General features: G+C 38.8%; 1 protein-coding gene across 1 annotated transcript in view; it reads right to left on the bottom strand.

The window, feature by feature from the left end:
• Positions 1-21,103, bottom strand: part of L3MBTL4 (L3MBTL histone methyl-lysine binding protein 4) — a 282,590-nt gene that overhangs the window by 112,558 nt on the left and 148,929 nt on the right. The window contains 2 exon segments of the mRNA XM_046671181.1: positions 3,148-3,220; positions 3,222-3,314. Coding sequence (XP_046527137.1) covers positions 3,148-3,220; positions 3,222-3,314 — 166 coding nt within the window.

Genomic DNA, 21,103 nt, shown 5'->3' with positions numbered 1-21,103 from the left:
AACAGTCAGATGCCTACTTTATAAAATCAGAATAAGGATACTTACCACGCGTAGGGCTGTGTGAGGAGGAAATAAAATTGACAAGGTGATATGCTTAAATTGTTTAGCACAGCACTTTGCAGCCCAAAGTAAATGTGTGATATTAATATTAGTTATTTTATTGATATTTCTGGTATCACTATTTTAATTCACTAAAGCAGGAAGGTCATGTGCCTCCATTTAATGCACCACGAATATATTAGTCCTCACTCTATAGCACAAAGAAAAAGAAAATATACACTTTTTCAGAAATGTTGACCTATGGTGAATCTGACTCTTTGAAGTTGTATCACTATGTAATCTTACTGCTATGAAGGTAAATCTTATAAATATCCAGTGGTATATAATCCATTCAAATTTAAACTTGATCCTCTACTAAGAAAACATGAATATATATAGACTATTTCCACTGCTGAGTCGTGGGTATTTAAAATTTCCTAATAATAACTCCATCTCCAAAGGAAAGTTTACTCCACTTCCAAAGATTAACAAGAGAACAGACTTTTTAAAAATAAACACAAAACTGGGATGCAGTTAAGAAAAAGACAAAATTCCCTAAATTTCTGAACAGCATCGAATTGATTCTGGAAGAACGTCAAGAGTCAATTTTATATTTTGCACTTGGATTGCAACAAGTCCAGAGATTCTGAGGGGACAAGTATTGGGTGCAGAAGAAATGACAGAAGGCCTGTCCAGAGTCCAGCGATGGAAGGAGGACTGGAGGCCACTGGAAATTATGACTCTAATTCTCACTAATTTAACCCCAATGCCTATGCTTAGACATGAGCCAAGTAAAAATTATTTCTCTCCAACATGTAGAAAAGAGATGGAATTTAAATATTCTCCTCCGCCTGTATCTGACATCTTGTGATTTTAAGAGCAAAGATTTGGGTTACAGGAAAGGCGGCCACAGGAAATTACCACAAGTAAACTGTGAGGAGGTTAAAATATAGTTTATCTGCTCATAATTAGCCTACTTATTATTGCTTGTTGATTTCCTCGTTCTCTTTGTTTCTTCATGCTGGAATTCTAGACCACGAACAGGATGTCACAGAGATGGGGCAGAATCAAAGTGGGGACGCTGTCAATGCTGTTCATCCCCGCACTGTCGTGAGGATTGGCCAACAAAAAGCGGACAGGGGTTGGAGTACAAGGATAGCTTTGGTCTTGAGGTTTGAAAGGAAAAAAAGGCTTAAGAATTCAAGATGTTTACCATATGACTCCCCATCTCCCCCCAGCTACCGACACGCTTCTGGGCACACATGAAGTAGGAGTTGACAGAATAGGGTTGTGTGTGATCTTTTGCCAGATTATCAGCATTCTCCACTCGCCTTTCTTTCTGTAGTAGTTACGCTTACCTAGTACATTTCAGTGCCAGCCCCTTCAAAATGGTAAAGTGCATCATATACTGAAAAGAGGGATTCCTAAGAGGAGTTCAAGATAGGGAAGCCACATACCTGTGCTGCAAAGAAAGCCTTGCTAACCTCTCTCAGAGGTTTTTTTCAAAGCAGTTCAAAGACCTGTTTAGTCTCGTTGACTTTGACATTAATGATGAATGTCTAAAATGTTTACAAGAAGGCTGACTGAGTTTTTATTTGAGAAAAAAGATAGGATAGAACAAAAAGAATAAGGGCAAATGGATGTACTCATGTCTATAATTCTAAAATAAATAAACACTGTCCCTTGGAAAACAGCTTAAAAAAAAGAAAAAGAAAAAATTCTCCCTCAACTACGAAATGGAAAGGATGCTCAAGCTCTCAACTACTTCAAGCTGTAAACAGTGTGGGTGTGAAAAGCAGTAAGAACAGCTAGACCCTGTGAAGTTTCAAGAAGAGGAGTGGCTGTCTAGCAAATAATAAAAATGCAAGATACAGATACAGAAATAGAGAGGCGCGCATACCCACAGGGAACAGACCATGCCACAGAGGAGAGCTAATCCGTACAGTCGCGTGCATAGCGATTAAAATCACAAGAAGCTATTTAACAGAAATGAGATGTCACCCAAATGCTCTATAACAACGTTTGCATGAAACAAGAACAAAATCCACAATCCAGGATATAAAATCCACGTGAAAAGTGCGTCCTCTGAGCCATGCCTCTCAGTGAACAGTCTCCCCTCGGGGCTGCAGGTGTAAAGGGGCAGAGAGTAGTTCCCAGGGAAACTGCTCCTCCCTGAGAGGCGTGCACGTCTTCCTGTTACACATGCTGAGAGGAAAGAGCACAGCTCTGGAGGCTTGGAAGAAACAGCAGCCCCTCAAGCAGGAGTTTCTTCAAATCTCACTCAGAGAGGGTCCAGCATCCCACAAGGGCTGGAACACGAGGGCGCCTGCCTGCAGCAGCGTCTGAAACACACCCACTTCTCGCTTCTCTGTCTCGCCTTTTTGGCTCCATCTCTGTCTGGTCTCCAATTATTTACTTGGTGTTAGATTTTCCTATGTTTATAATTTCCAGCATGGAAAATGGGGCTCTTTTTTTTCCAAAAAGAAAAAATAGTTATTTAGATTATTTCCTCAATTAGGTTAAAGATAGCAAATAGGGTGACATCTGTAGCTCCTTAGAAAGTGATTACATGTAAATAAAAATTTAAAACTGATACTTAAAATATAAGTTTACATTTAGGAACAAAAGGCTGATGTGTTACCAATAAATCAAAATGGAACTATTCAGAGTAAGAAGAAATTGTATCTGAAATACATTTAAAGATAACAAAGACAAGTAACAGGCAAGAGAGGAAACTCCAACATGATTGACTGGATACATATGCGCAGCCATCCGTGAAAGGATTCCAGAGAATAAAGACGTTTTCAAGATAAAAGGGAATCTTATAGACTTTTACAGATGGGATATGCTTTCTATTGCTTATGAATAATATGCATATTTAGAAAGAGGTAAATTCAAATTTTTGAAAATGAAGTAATAAAAAATACTTTTTAAATGAAGATCAAAGCTTAAATGAATTCTATGAGCAAGTGAACATCATAATATCCAGAAAGAAAAAGAATTCTTTCGAAGACATATAAGGAACTATTCCTGTTAACAAATTTGTCCTGTCACTCTTCTACATGGCTTACTCTCTGGCTCACATTGTCAGAAACGTCCTTACCTGGACTGACTGTTCAGCTTTCCATGTTTTCCACTGAAGTTCAAAGCACAGAGGTCTTTGGAGTTTGAATGTGAAGACTAATTGCAGATTTGCCTGTGTTTGTTGTCTCAGATGATCACGAAGAGCTGCCTCCTTTTTCAAGTTCACGTCTGAATACGGGCAGCCAGAAGCACTGGTTTGTATAAAAACGAGAGCACAGTCATCAGTTTATAGTGATAAATCAGGAATCCACTGTCACTGGAACAGCCTATGTCTAATATTTAAAAGTGGAATAGAGCCATTCTTCTTTTGCTGAATACACTCAAATAAGTTTATTTTCATTGTCCTTGGAGCAAATCTCAGGTTCTGGATCGTAGACTCTGGTTAGCAGAGTATGACAGGCAGAGTCAGCAACACATCTGGTTTTTACAATTTTGGAAACAAAAATCTAAGACTAACATAAAAATGTGCTTCCAATGGAGCAATGAAAATGTCCTATAAACACTGGACTCAAAATTTGTGTACTCCAATATTTATGCCCTGATTTGACTGCCTATATCACAAAATACTATGGGTAACTAAAAATATTTACCGGTATCAGAGAAAATTATGCCTTTATTTCTTAGTATTCATGTATCCAGAAATGCTGTATCTGGATTTTTGCTTAATCCTCTTCAAACTTGCTAAGGAGTTTTGTGTTTGAAGGTAAAGGGGCACTTGCATGCGGAAGAGTAGAGACACAGTCAAAGCTAAATCCTGAATCCTGGATGTTGTCAGATGGAACGGCACGCTTGGGCGGAGGGACCCGCTGGGACAAAGAATTGGTTCTTAGTTAGAGGCTGATCAGGTTTCTGGTAGATTTCTGTGCCTACATCCCTGTCTCCAAAGGGGCCTCAAAGGATTGCTGCTGCTAGGAATGAGGCACCACTGTCATGGAAAACACAGGCAAGACAGGAGGTCACCTGCAGACAAGACAACCCTGGGGGAGATATTTCATGCCCCAGCTTCGGTTTCTCTCCAGTGAAACTGAAAAATCAGATGCAACTCATAAGGGTTGTTGTGACCATGAGAATTCACACACACCCCCTCATTAAACGGTAGCTGTGATCTTTATCAGTGTTAACATCATCTACATCCAGGGGAGCATATAACCAAATGCATCAATATCTAAGCAGCTGGTTCTGTTTCAGGAATTCACTTCCTAATACTATAAATGTGCTGATGCATGGTGTGTAATAAATTCTTTCTGAATACACGAAAGTTTTCTTTTGTTATTTTAAAGGTCATAATAAATCAGGGCCCAATGCAGTTTTCCCTCTATTTTAAAGTACATTGAGTTTTCAGGGAAGGCCTACAAGCAATCTAACCTCAGAGGGACTTTAGTACCACCCAATAGCCAGAGTGGATCTTCTGGAATTCAGGATGGAGTGGTTAGGGTAACACCAGCCTAGCCCAACATGCCAGGCTGAGTCTGCCCCGGCATCCTGGCCGATGAGCAGCCTGGCTGCAGACAGGAGTGCCACTTTACATGCATCTTCTGTAATTTATAATAATTGGCATTGACTTATTGGTTCATTCAGTTATTGATTCAATAACCCGTTGACTATCTGCTACATGCTAGGCACTTTAGGGACTATAAACTTAATGAAGAAATTAAGACATATACACCAATAAATACAATTTACAATAAGAACAAAAATGCTACCTCTGAGTGTATATTATAGGTCCATTACAATACACTGTGTTTTACATATTTTATTACTTAAATTTATTACTAAATACGAGTAAAGATGGTATTAATGTATTTATTTTACAGGTAAGAAAATAGGCTCCTACAGGATAAGCAACTTTCCCAAAGTTGCATGGCACTTTCTTGGGAGGCCCCAAACACATCATTTAATTGTTAGCACCAATCGGGTGGGCAGAGTGGGACCAGGCTATTAACACCATCAAAAAGAAAAAAAATCAAGGAAATGGTGGGATAATTCTTGTGCACAGAGAAGCTGAGGCAGAGATTGAAAGCAGTACTTGGTTTGCCACGGTTATGTCTAGGGGCAAATAGGTCAGCATATGCTAGAGTCCTGTGCGAGGAAGGAAGATGTGATAAAGTACTCTTTCCAATAACAATGGAGCAGGAGGAATCTGTTTAAGCTACAGCACACGAGATCTCAGGGGAGATTTTAGAAAGAATTTTCTGCAGATAAAAGTTGAAAGGCGTTAGGCTAACCTAAGGGAGGGGAAATGTTTATTTCAAGCACAGCTGAATCTCCATTAAGATACTGTTACTCAGCAGCTCTGCTCTCCGTGTAACGCATGCTCCCAGTTTGAGCTTTTAAAATGATCGTCACGGTCATGAATTTTCTTCACTTCCTATCATCACCCTACATGATTCGTGCTGCTTGGAACCAATGCCCTCTCTTCCTCAGGCTTATCTGTCCAGCATTGTTGACAGCACCCAAAGACTCTCTTGCTCAGTACTCGCTTAAGTTGAGAAAACTTTGTTTCCGTCAGTCCTCATTCATAAATCAGTCCCTTTAGTCAGTTAGTCATTCACCTATTCCCTAATTTCAGTCCAGCTCTTCTTTGTCCCTCTGGTACTAAGGTTGGCAAAACTAAATGGAATTCCTCAGAGCGTCACTAGAATGGATATTTCTAGATTCTGCGAGGCAAGACGTATGAGAATGTATCTCCAGATTATATAGATCAGAGTATAGTGTGAGGTTCAGACATATTTTGCAGAAGATGCTGGTTAAGAACTAGACAATGATGGAGAACAAAAGAAAGTATCAAAGGAGTAGGGATGAGGGGCTTCACATCTAATTGTCTGCACCATCTTCAGCCTGGGTTCTGCTGTGAACAAGTTTCTGTATTGTAACTCTGCTCACTTGTGTCCACTGCAGAGAAATATTTATGCTAAAGAGATGGTGTCCCAAACTTTGGCCTGCCTTCCTGAAACACATACCCTTACTTGTGTGTGTGTGTGTGTGTGTGTGTGTGTGAGTGTTTAAGAGCATGCATGGCTCTGCATAAATCTACATACATAGGAAAAAACTGATGGTCCTAGGTATGATAAAATCATTTGTCTTACTTTTGATTTAGCCAAATAGCGAGGAAAAATTGTTCTCAAGACATACTCTTTTTAGAAAATTGCTGACATAAGCTGAAATTTGTAAGCCTTAAAGCTCTGTTGGTCAAGGTCAAAGGTTAGTTTCTGACCCATGGGGAAGTAGTCTAATCAAATTTCAGCTCAGCATGGACGGTGACAAGCGAGCGCAGCACTGGGCTGAGGGGGGCTGAGCAGCAGCGCGACACGCGCTTCAACGGCGGGGCACACCATTCCCCATCCCTCTCGAATTCAGTCTGTGTCTCTTGTTTGCAGGAAAAGAAGAAAGAGTCAGCAGGAACTGTTAGGTTGACCCATACGAAACTGCAGTTTTAACGAGTCAGAGACAGTTGAATATTGGGAATTGCATATGGTTCAACAGAAAAACTAATAAAATATGTCAGCAGCAGCAAGGCAGATGAATAGAAAGTAAAGGCTAAGTAACAAAAAGCTGCTGGACAGCTGCAGACAAACTTTTCAAAGAGATTTCTTGACAGATCTAAAACTGAGATCCTAGTAGTCTCCTTACTTCAGAAATAGAAGGAAACATAAAAATGACTGCAATTAAAATAATAGTTTTACTTTTCAGAACATTTGTTTAATGTTTAACACCTGTGGATAAATGGAAAAATAAAAGTAAACTGTATCAGTATATATTTTTCGTCCATAAGAAAATGGTCCTGCGCTCCTTCTAACAGCAGTGTTCTTGACTCCACGTCAAGTGGTAACGAGCCAGGGGCTGGAGGCAGCAGTACCAAGCGGCGGGTGCTGAGTCACTGCCTTTTTGTCAGGCCCAGGAGGTTCCCGGGACTCCGAGCTCTCTGTTCCTTCTTTTCATGGCAGGGTACCCGATTCCACAGGTTGGTGCAGTTTCCCCATCTTCCAGGACCAATCCTGATCTGAGGCCAGAGGGAAGTCACTAAACTCAGTCGTTCATTGTGAAGTCCTAGGGTCCAAACCCGAAGTAATACCCATTTCCAGTATCTGGGCCCCTGCTTTGTTCATGAGTCTGGGCCGCCTCCTGGGCTCTGGGTCCTCTGACCGAGCCTCCGCCTTGGTCCTTATCCCTCAATGCCTCATCTGCTACCATGACTAGAACTCGGGGCCCTCCTGGGATGGAAGCCCTACATTCCTACCTTGTTCTTGCTGGCCCCTTCTCATGACAAGACCTCTGCCTCCTAATCTCAACCTAGAAAGTGGTCTGTTTCCCAGATACCACCTGGCCAGTCTTCTTTGTACTTCTCCCCGTGAATTATTTCCTATTACTGTGCTTTGCTAAATGCTTGGGTTCCCCACCTTCATTATGGATCCTTCCCATCTGGCTCCAGCTCCAAGAGTCTGGATGATGACTGCTGGTTTCCAAACCCTGGACACCAGGTTCTGCTCATCCAACCACATCATCGCCTTGTATCAGGAATTTGTTGATTTTCTCATACCCGAGCAGCGAATTTGGTTCCTGCTTCTCTCTGACTACACTGTTCTGCTGAAAATAATGGGCCATGCTCTGTCAAATCCTGGGAGATGGACAGCTCGGACCATGAGGTTACAACTAAGCTGTCACAGCTCACGTAATGGTGGCTTCCTAACCATGTGTAGCCACACTCTCAGGGGAGCCAGGAGGGGCCTGGGAACCAGATCCTCAGAGCAGCGCTTGCAGCCTTAAACAGCTTCTTCTAGTCTCTAAATGCCCTCTCATTCCCAAGTACTAATCGTCATTTTCTCTCTGTCTCATGACATGAAAAAGGTTGGGAAGCATTACAAATTTAAGCAAAATGGTGAAGATGAAATAGCTCCTGTGTGCCGTACTTAAAAACATACATTAAAAAAACAGAGGTCAGTAGTATTTCAGAAAAAGTGTCAAGACACTGATGACCTTTCTCCTGATCCTGAGAAGCAAAGTCGCCCAAAATAGGCCATGAGCTGCAGCAAGGAGTCCTGATCTAGGAAAACGCTCTCCGGTCGCCCAGAAATCAGAGATATAGTTAGACTTTAAAGAGTTCTGCCTTAATGCAACCAACTCACCCTTCGATGAGGCCTATTGTATTTTATATTTTAGTGTAAATTATTTTACTAGCCTACTGTATTCTTTTCCTTCTAAGACCTGGATAAGACAACATAGAAGAATCCTATCTGAACTGGGAGGACAGATTCTAAGTCTTTCCATCTATCTTCAAAAGACAAAGAATTACTTGTTGGAGTGAGTGGAGGCATCTTATGTGGAAGCATTCATGGATCGGACCGTCTGAGGAGTCTGCCTCCCAGAACCACAGGCAGCGAGGCAGCGCGGCACAGCTGCCACTGTCAGAGCAGGAGAGGGGCTGAGACCTGGCAGGCAGGGCCAGCAAGGAGATGGGGAGGGATGAGATACACAAACACTGCCAGCCTTGCAGGCTGGGCTCTGATGGCCACGAGGCCCCCCTCCTGGGGACGGATGCCGCATCATCCCTGTCACTTAAGAAGAGCGCACAGGCCCTCCACACTGTTGTTGAAAACTTGTAATACTCTCTACAGAAACTTTTAAAAACTAACATACGACTGAAATTCTTGCTGATTTTACTTCTATGAGTATTAAGAGCAAGTACAAATGATACATGCTGGAATGGAGACCAGGAAGGAAGTATCATAGTTTCTAAAATCTCTGAGGATATAACATTATTTTTATTATACTCTTCTCAAACATAGTGATGGGCAAAACTCACCTGGCACATAGATTCTAGGGTCTCAGGGTCGATTTTCTTCAAATTCTGGTGGCTTTAAAATGAGTTTACCCAAGATACATTATGGGTAAATTTTGTCCGATTCTAACTTTTTTCCATAAAATAGCCGATACCTTCACTTAATTGTTATTAAAAATACTAGAAATTTAATGCATGCAGTAAGAAAAAAGTATAAATATTAAAAACAAAAGTTTTATAAGTAGAATTAAAGGAATTCAAAGAGTTGGGTGAAATAAATTTGGGTCTAAAAATACATTTTTGCTGGAGTAATTCAGCCTATGATATCATCCTAGACATTATGAACTCCCTAAAATGGCCAATTAGGCAGTTGGAAGAGAATTACAACTCAAATTAAGCATTGTAGTCAGTTTCGTATAGTGGTGAAAAACATAGATTTAAGAATCATAGATTCATAGATAGTGGTGAAAAACATAGATTTAAGAAAACACTGCATTAAAGCTACTAGTACCATAACCTTGGGCAAGTTACTCAACCACTCTGTTTTTCATTTCTCATCTATAAAATGATGATAATATAGGGATTTTTGTGAAACTAAATGAGATAATCCATGCAAGGTGCTGGTACAGTGACTAGGACAAATTAAATGGTCGTTAGTTTTTAATTTTTAAAAGCCCTATTCTGATACAAAATATAATACTAATGATTCCTTTTATTGTGGTTATTGTATGTTTCAGTTCTAAAATTCCTATTTGGTTCTTCTTTTTTAAAAAACGATTTTATTGAGGTATGACTGACATTAAAAAGCAGTACATATTTAATGTATACAACTTGATGAGTTTGGGGAAAGGCATATACCTGTAAAACCATCACTACCATCAAGGCCATAAATATATCCATCACCTCTCAAAGTTTCCTCTCACCCCTTTTATTATTATTATTTATTTTTTAGTGGTAAGATCTACCCTCTTAGCAAATTTTAACTTTACAATACAATATTGTTAGCTATAGGCACTATGCTATATAATAGATCTCAAGAATTTACTTTGCCTAATTGAAACGTTGTACCTGTTAACCATCACCTCCCCATTTTCACCATTCTACTCTCTGCTTTCATAAGTCTGACTATTTTAGATTCCATATATAAGAGACATTATTTGTCTTTCTGTATCTGGTTCATTTCACTTAGCATAATGACCTCCAGGTCTATCCACATGATCATAAATGGCTGGATTTCCTTTTATGGGTGAATAATATTCTATTGTCCATACATTATATATATGTGTATATGCACACACACCCCCCACATTTTCTCTCTCCATTCATCCATGGATAGACATTTAGGTTGTTTCCATATCTTGGTGATTGTGAATAATGCTGCAATGAACATGGGAGTGCAGATATCTCTTCAAGAGCCTGCTTTCAATTCCTTTGGATACATACCCAGAGTGGGATTGCTGGATCACCTGGTGGTTCCATTTTTAATTTTTTGAGGAACCTCTATACTATTGTCTATAGTGGCTGTACCATTTTGCATTTCCATCAACAGTGCACAAGGGTTCCTTTTTCTCCACACCCTTGCCAACATTTATTATCATTTGTTTTATTTTATAATAGCCATCCTAACAGATGTGATATCTCATTGTGGTTTTGATTTGCATTTCCCTGATGATTAGTGACATTGAACATGTTTTCTTTTATCTGTTGGCCATTTGTATGTCTTCTTCGGAAAAATGTCTATTCAGGTCCTTTGCCCGTTTTCTAACACAGTTATTTTTTTTTTTTGTAATTGAGTTGAATGAGCTCCTTATATATTTTGGATATTAACTCCTTATAAGATATATGGTTTGCAAGTGTTTCCTCCCATTCCATAGGTTGCCCTTTCATTTTGTTGGTTGTTTCCTTTGCTGTGCGGAAGCTTTTTAGTTTGATGTACTCTCACTTATTTATGTTTGCTATTGTTGCCTGTTTTAGGTGTCATATTCAAAACTCATTGCCAAGACCAGTGTCAAGGAGATTTTCCATGTGTTTTCTTCTAGAAGTTTTGTAGTTTCAGGTCTTCAGTTTAAGTCTTTAATTTATTTTGAATTGATTTTTGTGTACGGTGTAAGATAACAGTCCAGTTTCATTCCTCTGCATGTGGATATCCAGTTTTCCCAACACCATTTATTAAAGAGACTATCCCTTCCCCATTGTGTGTTCTTGGCTCTCTTGCCAAAGATCGTTGACCATAAATACGTGGGTTTATTTCTGGGCTCTATTCTGTTCCATTGGTCTATATTTCTGTTCTTTATGCCCATGCCATACTGTTTTGATTACTATAGTTTTGTAGTATAATTTGAAATCATGAAATGTGATACCTCCAGCTTTATCATTATTATTATTATCATTGTGTGTGTGTGTATGTGTGTAAGGAAGATTGTCGCTGAGCTAACATCTATGCCAATCTTCCTCTATTTTATGTGGGATGCTACCACAGCATGGCTTGATGAGTGGTGTTAGGTTTCAACCCAGGATCCGAACCTGTGAACCCTGGGCTGCTGAAGCAGAGCACGTGAACTTAACCACTACCACATGGGGCTGGCCCCTCCAGCTTTATTATTTTTCTTCAAGTCTGCTTTGGCTATTCAAAGTCTTTTTCAGTTCCATAGGAATTTTACGATTGTTTTTTCTATGTCTCGAAAAATGACATTGGAAGTTTGATAGGGATTGTTTTAAATTTGTAGATAGTTTAGGGTAGTATGAACATTTTAACAATACTAATGCTTAATAGATGAACATGGGATAGCTTCCATTTATTTGTGTCTCCTTTAATTTCTTTAATCGGTGTTTTACAGTTTTCAGTGTACAGATCTTTTACCTCCTTGGTTAAATTTATTCCTAAGTATTTCATTCTTTTTGATGCTATTATAAATAACTTGTTTTTCTTAATTTCTTTTTCAGATAGTTCATCATTAGAAACACAACTAATTTCTGCATATTAATTTCCTATCTATCTATTAATTTTCTATTTGAAAATTTGCTGACTTCTTTTATTAGTTCTAAGAGTTTTTTGGTGTCGTCTTTAGGGTTTTCTCTATATACGATCATGTCATCTGTAAACAGACATAATTTTACTTCTTCCTTTCTGATTTGGATGCCTTTTATTTCTTTTTTCTTGCCTAATTACTCTGGGTAAACTTAAGAGAAGTGGCAAGAGTGGGCACACTTGTCTTATTTCTCATCTTGGAGGAAAAGCTTTCAGCTTTTCACAATTGAGTATGATGTTAGCTGTGGCCTTGCCATGTATGGTTTTATTATGTTGAGGTACATTCCTTTTATACCTAACTTGTTGAGAGTTTGTTTATCATGAAAGGATGTTGAATTTTGCTAACTGCTTTCTCTGCATCTATTATGATCACATGATTTTATCCCTCGTTATGTTAATGTGATGTATTACAATGATTGATTTGCATATGTTAAACCCTCTTAGCACCCCAAGGATAAATCCCACTTGATCACAGTATATGATCCTTCGATGAACTATTGAATTTGGTTTGCTAGTATTTTGTTGAGAATTTTTGCTTCTATCTTCATCAAAGAAATTGGCCTATAAATTTCTTTTCTTATGGTGTCCTTGTTTGGTTCTGGCATCAGGGTAATGCCGGCCTTGTAAAATGAGTCTGGAAGTATTCCCTTCTCTTTAATTTTTTGAAGAGTTTGAAAAGGATTGACCTTAATTCTTTAAATGTTCAGTAGAATTCACCAGTGATGCCGTGTGGTCCAGGGATTTTCTTGATTGGGAGGTTTTTGATTACTGATTCAATCTCCTTATTCATTATTGGTCTATTTAGATTTTCTATTTCTTCATGATTCAGTCTTGGTAGGTTGTATGTTTCTAGGAATACATTCATATCTTCTAGGTTATATAGTTTTTTGGCATATAATTGTTCATACTTTGACATGCTTTGGAGATATTGCAGGTTCAGTTCCAGACCACTGCAAGAAAGCAAATATTGTAACAAAGTGAGTCGCACAAATTTTTTGGTTTCCCAGTACACGTAAAAGTTATGTGTACACTATACTGTAGTCTAATAAGTGTGCAATAGCATTACGTCTAAAGATCAAAATATGCGAACCATCACCTGAGCTTTCAGTAGGTTGTTGCCTTTTCCCTGGTGGAGGATCTTAAAAAACGCAGTATTGGGAAAGTAGCAAAGTGAGGCACAGTAGAATGAAGTCTGCCCATGGCCTCATACCTCCTTTGTATTCCTGCCATTTCAGCTGTAATGTCTCCTCTTTCATTTACAATTTTTTATTTGAGTCTGCTTTTTCGTTAGTCTAGCTAAAGTTATGTCAATTTTATCTTTTCAAAAAGACATTCTTAATTTTATTGATCTTTTCTATTGTCTTTCTAGTCTACTTCATTTATTTCTACTCTAATCTTTATTACTTCCTTCCTTCTACTAATTTTGGTCTTATTATTGTTCTTCTTTTCCTAGTTCTTTAAGGTACAATGTTAGGTTGTCTATTTGAGACCTTCATTTTTTTTCTTATTGTAAGGGTTCATTGATAGAAAGTTTCTTCTTAGAACTCTGTTCACTGTATCCCAAAGTTTGATACGTTGTGTTCAATTTTGTTTTCTCAAGATTTTTTAAATATTCCTTTTGATTTCTTCTTTGACCTACTGGGTGTTCTGGAATGTGTTAATTTCCAGGTATTTGTGAATTTTCCAATTTCCCTCTTGTTATTGATTTCTAGTTTCATACCATTGTGGTTGGAAAAGATACTTGATATGATTTCACTCTTATTAAATTTGTTAAGACTTGTTTTGTGATCTGACATGTGATTCATCCTAGACAATGTTCCAAGTATGCTTGAGAAGAGTTTGTCTTCTGCTCCTGTTGGATGCAAAGTTATTTATGGGTGTTAGGTCCGTTTGGTCTATGGTATAGTTCAATCCACTGTTTCCTTATTGATTTTCTGTCTGGATGATCCATCCATTTTGGAAGGTGGGGTATTAAAGTCCTCTGCTGTTATTGTATTGCTATCTATTGCACTCTTCAGTTCTGTTAATATTTGCTTTAGATATTTAGGTTCTCTGATTTGGCTACATATACACTTATAATTGCTATAGCCTCTTAGTGACCTGGCTCCTTTATCATTGTACAATGCCCTTCTTTGTCCCTTGTGACAGTTTTTGACTTAAAATCTACTTCATCTGACATAAGTCTAGTCACTCCTGCTTTCTTTTGGTGACCGTTTGCATGCAATCTTTTTCTATCCATTTACTTTCAGCCTATGTATGTCCTTAAAGCTAAAGGGAGTCTCTTGTAGGCAGCATTTATTTGGATCTTGTCTTTTTTTAATTTATTCTGTCCAGTCACTCCATGTCTTTTTGACTGTGAACTTAAATTCATTTATATTTAAAGGAATTATCAGTAGGTAAGGACTTACTAATGCCATCTTGTTAACTGTTTTGTGAATGTTTTGTAGTTTCTTTGTTCCTTTCTTCCCCTTTGCAATTTGATGATTTTTCTGTGGTGGTATGCTTTTATTCCTTTATCTTTTGTGTATCTACTACACATTTTTTCTTTATGATTACCATGAAGGTTACATAAAAAATCTTATACCTATAACAGTCTATTTTAAACAGATAACTTCCATCACATATAAAAATTCTAATCTTTTACTTCTAGCCCCTACTTTTTACGTTACAATGTCACAGTTTATATCTTTTATACCATATGTCCATTAACAAGTTATTATAGCTATAGTTATTTTTAAACTTCTTCACCTTGTTTTTTTTAAAGATTGGCATCTGAGCTAACATCTATTGCCAATCTTCTTTTTTTTTTCTTCTCCTTCTCCTCAAAGACCCCCGGTACACGGTTATACATTCTAGTTGTGAGTGTCTCTGATTGTGCTATGCGGGACGCTGCCTCAGCATGGCTTGATGAGCAATGCCACATCTGCGCCCAGGATCCAAACTGGTGAAACCCTGGGCTGCCAAAGCAGAGTGCACCAACTTAACCACTCAGCCATGAGGCTGGCCCCTATTTTATCTTTTTAACTAGAGTTAAAAATGATTTACACACCATTATTACTGTATTACAGTATTCTGAATTTGAGTATAAGCTTATGTTTACCATGAGTTTTATACTTTCATGTTGCTGATTAGTGTTCTTTCATTTCAACTTGAAGAATTCCCTTTAGCACTTCAGGTAAGGCAGGTCTAGTGGTGATGAACTCCCACAGTTTTTGTTGGTCTGGGAAAATCTTAATCTCTCCTTTGTTTCCAGAGGACAGCTCTTCTGAGTATAGTATTCTTGGTTGGCATTTTTTTTTTCTTTCAGTGCTTTGAATATATCACCCATTCTCTCTCGTTCTGCAAGGTTTCTGCTGAGAAATTTGCAGATAGTCTTATGGTTGTTCCCTTGTATATGACAAGTCACTTTTCTCTTGCTGCTTTTAAAATTCTTGTTATCTTTGACTTTTGACAATTTGATCATAGTGTGTCTTGGTGAAAATCTCTTTATGTTCAACCTATTTGAGATTCTTTGGGCTTCGTGGATCTGGATGTTCATTTCCCTCCCTAGATTTGGGAAGTATCCTGTCATTATTTCTTTAAATAAGCTTTTTGCCCCTTTCTCTCTCTCCATGCCTTCTAGGACTCCCACAATGATATACTGGTTCTTGTGATGGTGTCCCATAAGTCCTGTAGGTTTTCTTCACTATTTTTCACTCTGTCCTCCTTTTGTTCCTCTGACTGGATAATTTTAAATCGTCTGTCCTTGAGTTCACTGCTTCTTCTGTTTGTTTGAGTCTGTTGTTGAGATCTCTACTGAATTTTTCAGGTCAGGCATTATATTCTTTGGCTCTAGAATTTCTGTATGGTTCTTTTTATGGTTTTTTTGTTGACTTTATTTCTTCATGTACTGTTTTCCTGATTTTGTTTAGTTGTTTATCTGTGTTCTCTTGCAGCCCACTGAGCTATTTAAAGATGATTATTTTGAATTATTTGTCAGGAAATTTGTAAATCTCTATTTCTTTGAGGTCAACCACTGCAGCTTTATTTAGTACCTTTGGTGGTGTCATGTCTCCTTGATTCTTCATGTTCCTTGAAGCCTTGCATTGCTGTCTTTGCATTTAAAGAAGTGGTCACCATCTTCATTCTTTGCTGACTGGCCTCAGGAGAGAAGGACCTTCACCAGTCAGCCCAGCTAGAGATAATGGGGGTCTCTCAGATCTTTTCTATGAATGCACCCACTCCACTCCTATTATTCCCTTGTGAGGAGGAAGTCTTAGGATTCTGTGCCTTCTTTCAATCCTGCAAAGCCAAGACAGATGTGGACAACTTCCTGTTTATTTTCCCTAGCACAGTGCCCTGAAGTGTTCAAGGCTATTCTCCTCCCAATCCAGCAGAGTTGAGCTGGCCTCTAAGACCTGCACTTACTACTGAGATTGTGTGCTGTCTGCAGGGCCTCTGCATGGGCACACTGGGTGCCAGCCATACAAGTCGTGGGGGTGCTGGGAACACACACTGGCTGGCTGGGAGAGTAGGCAGGCAAGCCATCCTGTGGGATTTGTGGTCAGGATTCTTGGTTGAGTCTGCATGCTGGTTAGAATACTCAGCCAGCTGATAAAATCTGTACACCAGCTACTGTGAGCACCTACCCTTTCTCCCTGCTTCCAGTGGCTCCTAGCTGAGCCCAGATGATTTAGCCATGCTGATCCCCTCAGTGTTCCAGGTGGGGTGAGACAGAAGTGGCCTCCTGGGCAGTGTTCTGCAAAGCTGGGGAAGGCCAGCACTCACTGTGCTCTCCCTTCCCCCCATGAGAGTAAAGTGAGTGCTAAGCTAAAGAAACTGCTGGCTGAGGGGGCCTGTCTTGTCCCTGAACTGTGCTGTCTTGGGGAAGGGGTGAGGCAGACAAAATGAAACTTTTCTTCCTCTCCTCTTCAATGAGTCCATTCTCATATTTTTTTCTTCAACAAGGTGCTGGAACCCCTCAGCTGGACTCCAGGGCTCCCACAAATGTATTCTCATCCATGGGTGTTGCCAAAATTGGAGTTTCTGTGGGGAAATAAGGACTGGAACCTATCCCATCCTCTTGCTGACATCACTATCCTATTTGGTTCTTCTTTAATATCTTCTATTTCTTTGCTAAGACTTCCTATTTCTTTACTAAAACTTTTTATTTTTTCATTTGTTTCAAGTGTGTTAATAATTGCTTGTTGAAGCATTTTTATTATGACTGCTTTACAATTCTTGTGTGATAATTCTAGCATCTATGTTACACTGCTGTTGGTATTTGTTGACTATTGATTGCCTTTTCTCATTCAAGATGAGATTTATCAAGTTCTTGGCATAATGAATGATTTTCTACTCAAACTTGGACATTTGGGATATTATGTTACAGGACTCTGGATCTTATTTAAATCTTTTGTTTTAGTAGGCCTCTTCTCACACTGCTCAGGGGAAGAGCAGTGCTTCCTTGTTATTACCAAGTGGAAGTAGAAGTCTAGGTTCCCCACTAGGCACCCACTCATACCACAACAGCTGGGAGAACGGTTCTTCTCCATGTGGTCCCCTCTGCCATCAAAGGAGAAGGAGTGGCCTTGTTACTGTTGGCCTGTGGTGAAAGTCCTAACTCTCCACTAGGCCTCCAGTGACACCACTCCAGGAGAGAGTGGGGGAGTAGCTCATCACTGTTGGATGGGGGTGTGAGCCCAGGGTCCTCACATGAGCTCCACCGACACTAGTGGGTAGGGGGAGACTTGTTGCCACCAAGCATGTATGGAAGCCCTAGCTCCCCACTCGGCCTTTTCTGACACCATTCCAGTGGGTGGGGGTCACGGGGGAGCTTGGGACCTCTTCTTACAGCTCCACACTCAGTCTTTACTGCTGGGACTGAGGCCACAGAGTTTTCTGTTGTGTTTACCTGAAGAAGGAGTTGTTGTCTAAGTTTTCACTTAGATGAAAACTAAGTTTGATGAAATTTGTTTGCTAGATTTTCCCTTTCCTGGTCCTTTGACTAGGGAGATCATGCTTTTCTTGAGGTTATTTTTGCCTCTTCCATTGGCTTTTCCAGGTTTCTAGCTTCTGCAACAACCAGTGTAGGATATATGAGGACAAAGAAAACACAGGGACCTCACCACAGTGTTGTTACTCGGGTCTTAAGGTCACTAATTGCTCTGTCCCCTCCTCTCAAATTTTCAGAGCCTTCATATGTTTACTTTTTAGACAATGTCCAGGTTTTAGTGGGAGTAATAGAGAAAAATATGTCTACTCCATCTTTCTGGAATCAGAAATCCATAGTGATCCTTTTAATGTTAAGAAACTTTATTGAAGGCTCCTCCTGCGCAGCAAACCTCATTTTACTTCTCTTTTTAAATAAAGCATTTATTCTACTTAACTAAAGCACCCAGAGAATCCTGCATTTGCAAAAGAGGCTTTCAAGACAGGCCAAACTGAGTTTCAATTCTCTTTCTACCACAATCCTCACCCTCTGTAGATCACAGTTTTTCCTCATATGTAACATGAACAGCATTCCACGTGCTGTGTCAGTTTAAGGGTTACACTGGATGTAGGGCACTTAGTGTAATACCTGGTCTATGTGCACTCAGTAAATGCTATTTCTTTCCAACCCTAATTTATCCCTCTATAATTCACGTTACTTAGTTGTAAGAATTCAATTTTCACGTTGCAGATGTATTTCAGAAAAAAATGAGCTAATCTTTCTTCCTTTCTCTCCTTCCACTTGTTATAAATGTATGCTCTTAGACCTAAATTGAAATTCTTTTGAATAGCGTTCAAAGACCATCTTGATCTGAACCCAGACCACCCTTCCAAGCCACTTCCATCTTCACTACCCATAAAATCTAAGCTCTGGTCACATCAGAATAATCAATGCTCCCTAGATTTAACGCACACTTTCCAACTTTTATGAATATTTATCTCTTTATTCTTTTATTTGTATATATCCATCTTCTCTACTATAAGTTTCTTAGAATCAGGGGCCATAATTGTTCCTATCAGTGTGAAGTGAGCAAAATTGGGCTATCTCATGCCTCAGCACCTCAGCAGCATATCAGTTTCTAAAGGAATTATATATACATATATATTATTTATGCATGCATGTCACCCGAATTGATGCCAAGCGGAATTTCAAGCATAAAAGCTAGAAAAAAGATTTGAATATCTTAGTCATCACAGAACTTGCTCTCAATCTCTCACTTCACTCCCGTAATCAATATCCCCACACTCAGCCCACGTTGACTCTTTACTTTCCAGGCCCCTCTTAGCTATCCCGGATTGAGTCTTTCCTCCTAGGAGCTGCCTCTGTCTTTAGAGTAAAAGTTTATTTAACCTTTCTCACTTTCTAGCATCACAACCCACTGTCCAGATGAAACAACAAAGGTCCAACTGCAGAGTAAAGAACCAGGCCCCTCCTGGAGAAGACTTAGCCCCTATAACGACTTAGCCTACTGGGCTCTCAATGTTGTTTTCAAAATAGTCACAAATTTGAAACCAATAAAGACTAGAGTACATGCCAAGAATATGAACCCTGTTGGTGTACACAGAAATAGATAAAAATTAAATGCAATTTCCATTTATTTTTGTTTCATTAGAGATATTAAACTTAGTCATTTATTTAATGTCTGTTCTAATATCAAAAAGTCAAATCCAATATATGACGTTTGCTTGGTACGCATTAGGAGATATCCTTAATTGACTGTGTACAAAAGTCTTGTCTGAACTGTTCTGTAATAGGTGATATTTTCAGTACACTAGACAGGGAAGGAAAAATGCATCAAGAGTGAAGGTTAAAGAGTGTGTGTGTATTCTCTCTTCCCTCTAAAGTACTTTAGTGTATGGTTACTAGAAACTTCCAAAGTATAAATTATTTTCAAGGAATCTGATAGTATATTAAGTAGCGCACAAATGGCCTTTAAAATTTTATGTTGAAACCAGCTTACTGTACTAAGTAGGTAATTTGTATAATCTATGCATGGAGAAGATCTGAGGAATAGAATCTGCAGTTTAAAAATTTCTAACAGAATACTATCTACATAGTTTACATTAAGCGGTAAATTAAAGTGATTAACATGCCACATTATTAATTCAACCAAAATAATTACAGTGATAAATTTGTTTCTATTATTACAATGAACGTTTTTGTTCCTATATTCCAGTTGTTTTCATATGTTTAATTTTAATATTTTGGTTAAGTGGAATAAACATGTCAAAGTTATTTTTGTAGTTTAAATTGTCAAGGGTATTTGCATTTAGAATATTCTAGTTTGAAATGTATTTAATTTCTGCAAAGATTGTTAAAGTATATTTTTCCTCTTTTTTGTAAATAAGCATTGTTTTAAAACAAAATTTCACTAGGAAGTGAAAGCATTTTTTAGGACAGTTGTCCAAAGGGCATCTGGAGAATAATTCAACTCAAAAAAGCTCCAAGCAGAATTTTAAAAAATTACCCATAAATTTGAGGTATACGTTTTGGCTATGGATCATAATGAAATAATTCTATCATTTGGATAGCTTTAAATTCAACGTACTTAATTTAAATGAAATTGTAAAAAGTTATTTGGATATGCATGAAGATATGTTTAGACATGTATATATTTATACATACCCACAAGCAGCTGACCCTTGTCTTAAATTCTAATATCAACCCAAGGTCAACAGGGCATCAAATGTTGTTTTGAGATGTTCTTCCTCAAAATGATAAATTCACAGTCAACTTGACAAACGTATAAGATTAGGAGTGCAGTCTGTGAGATGGGAAAAGGAAAACCAAACTAGCCCATGTCAGAAAACAAAGCAGCCTTCAACTGCCTGAGCTAAGTAGTCCCAAACACCAACGGGGAGAAAAGAGGCCCCACGGAAGTCCTGGCTGCCCCTCCTCCCCTGTAAGGGATGCGTCAAGCAGTCTCTGGGAGCACTACGAAAGCATACATTCTGGATCTCTTAGAGGTGATCTTTTATCATTCCACAGCCTACAAATAAAAACTCATCTGTAGGCTCAAACGTGTATAGTCAGTCTCCATATTAAGGAAGTTGATTGCCAATTCTCTTCCCTCTAATGAGTTAATGCGCCAAGGGCAATGTGTGCTGTAATCTAGTGTGTGTAAAGCAAGATCATCCTAACTAGAAATAAGAACCAGCATTAAGAATCTTTCATTAAATCTTGAAGGGAGCTGTTTAAAAACAGG

The sequence above is a fragment of the Equus quagga genome, chromosome 9 (genome assembly GCF_021613505.1).
Source record: "Equus quagga isolate Etosha38 chromosome 9, UCLA_HA_Equagga_1.0, whole genome shotgun sequence".
Lineage (NCBI taxonomy): Eukaryota > Metazoa > Chordata > Mammalia > Perissodactyla > Equidae > Equus > Equus quagga.
This window is presented reverse-complemented; position numbering and strand designations above follow the sequence as displayed.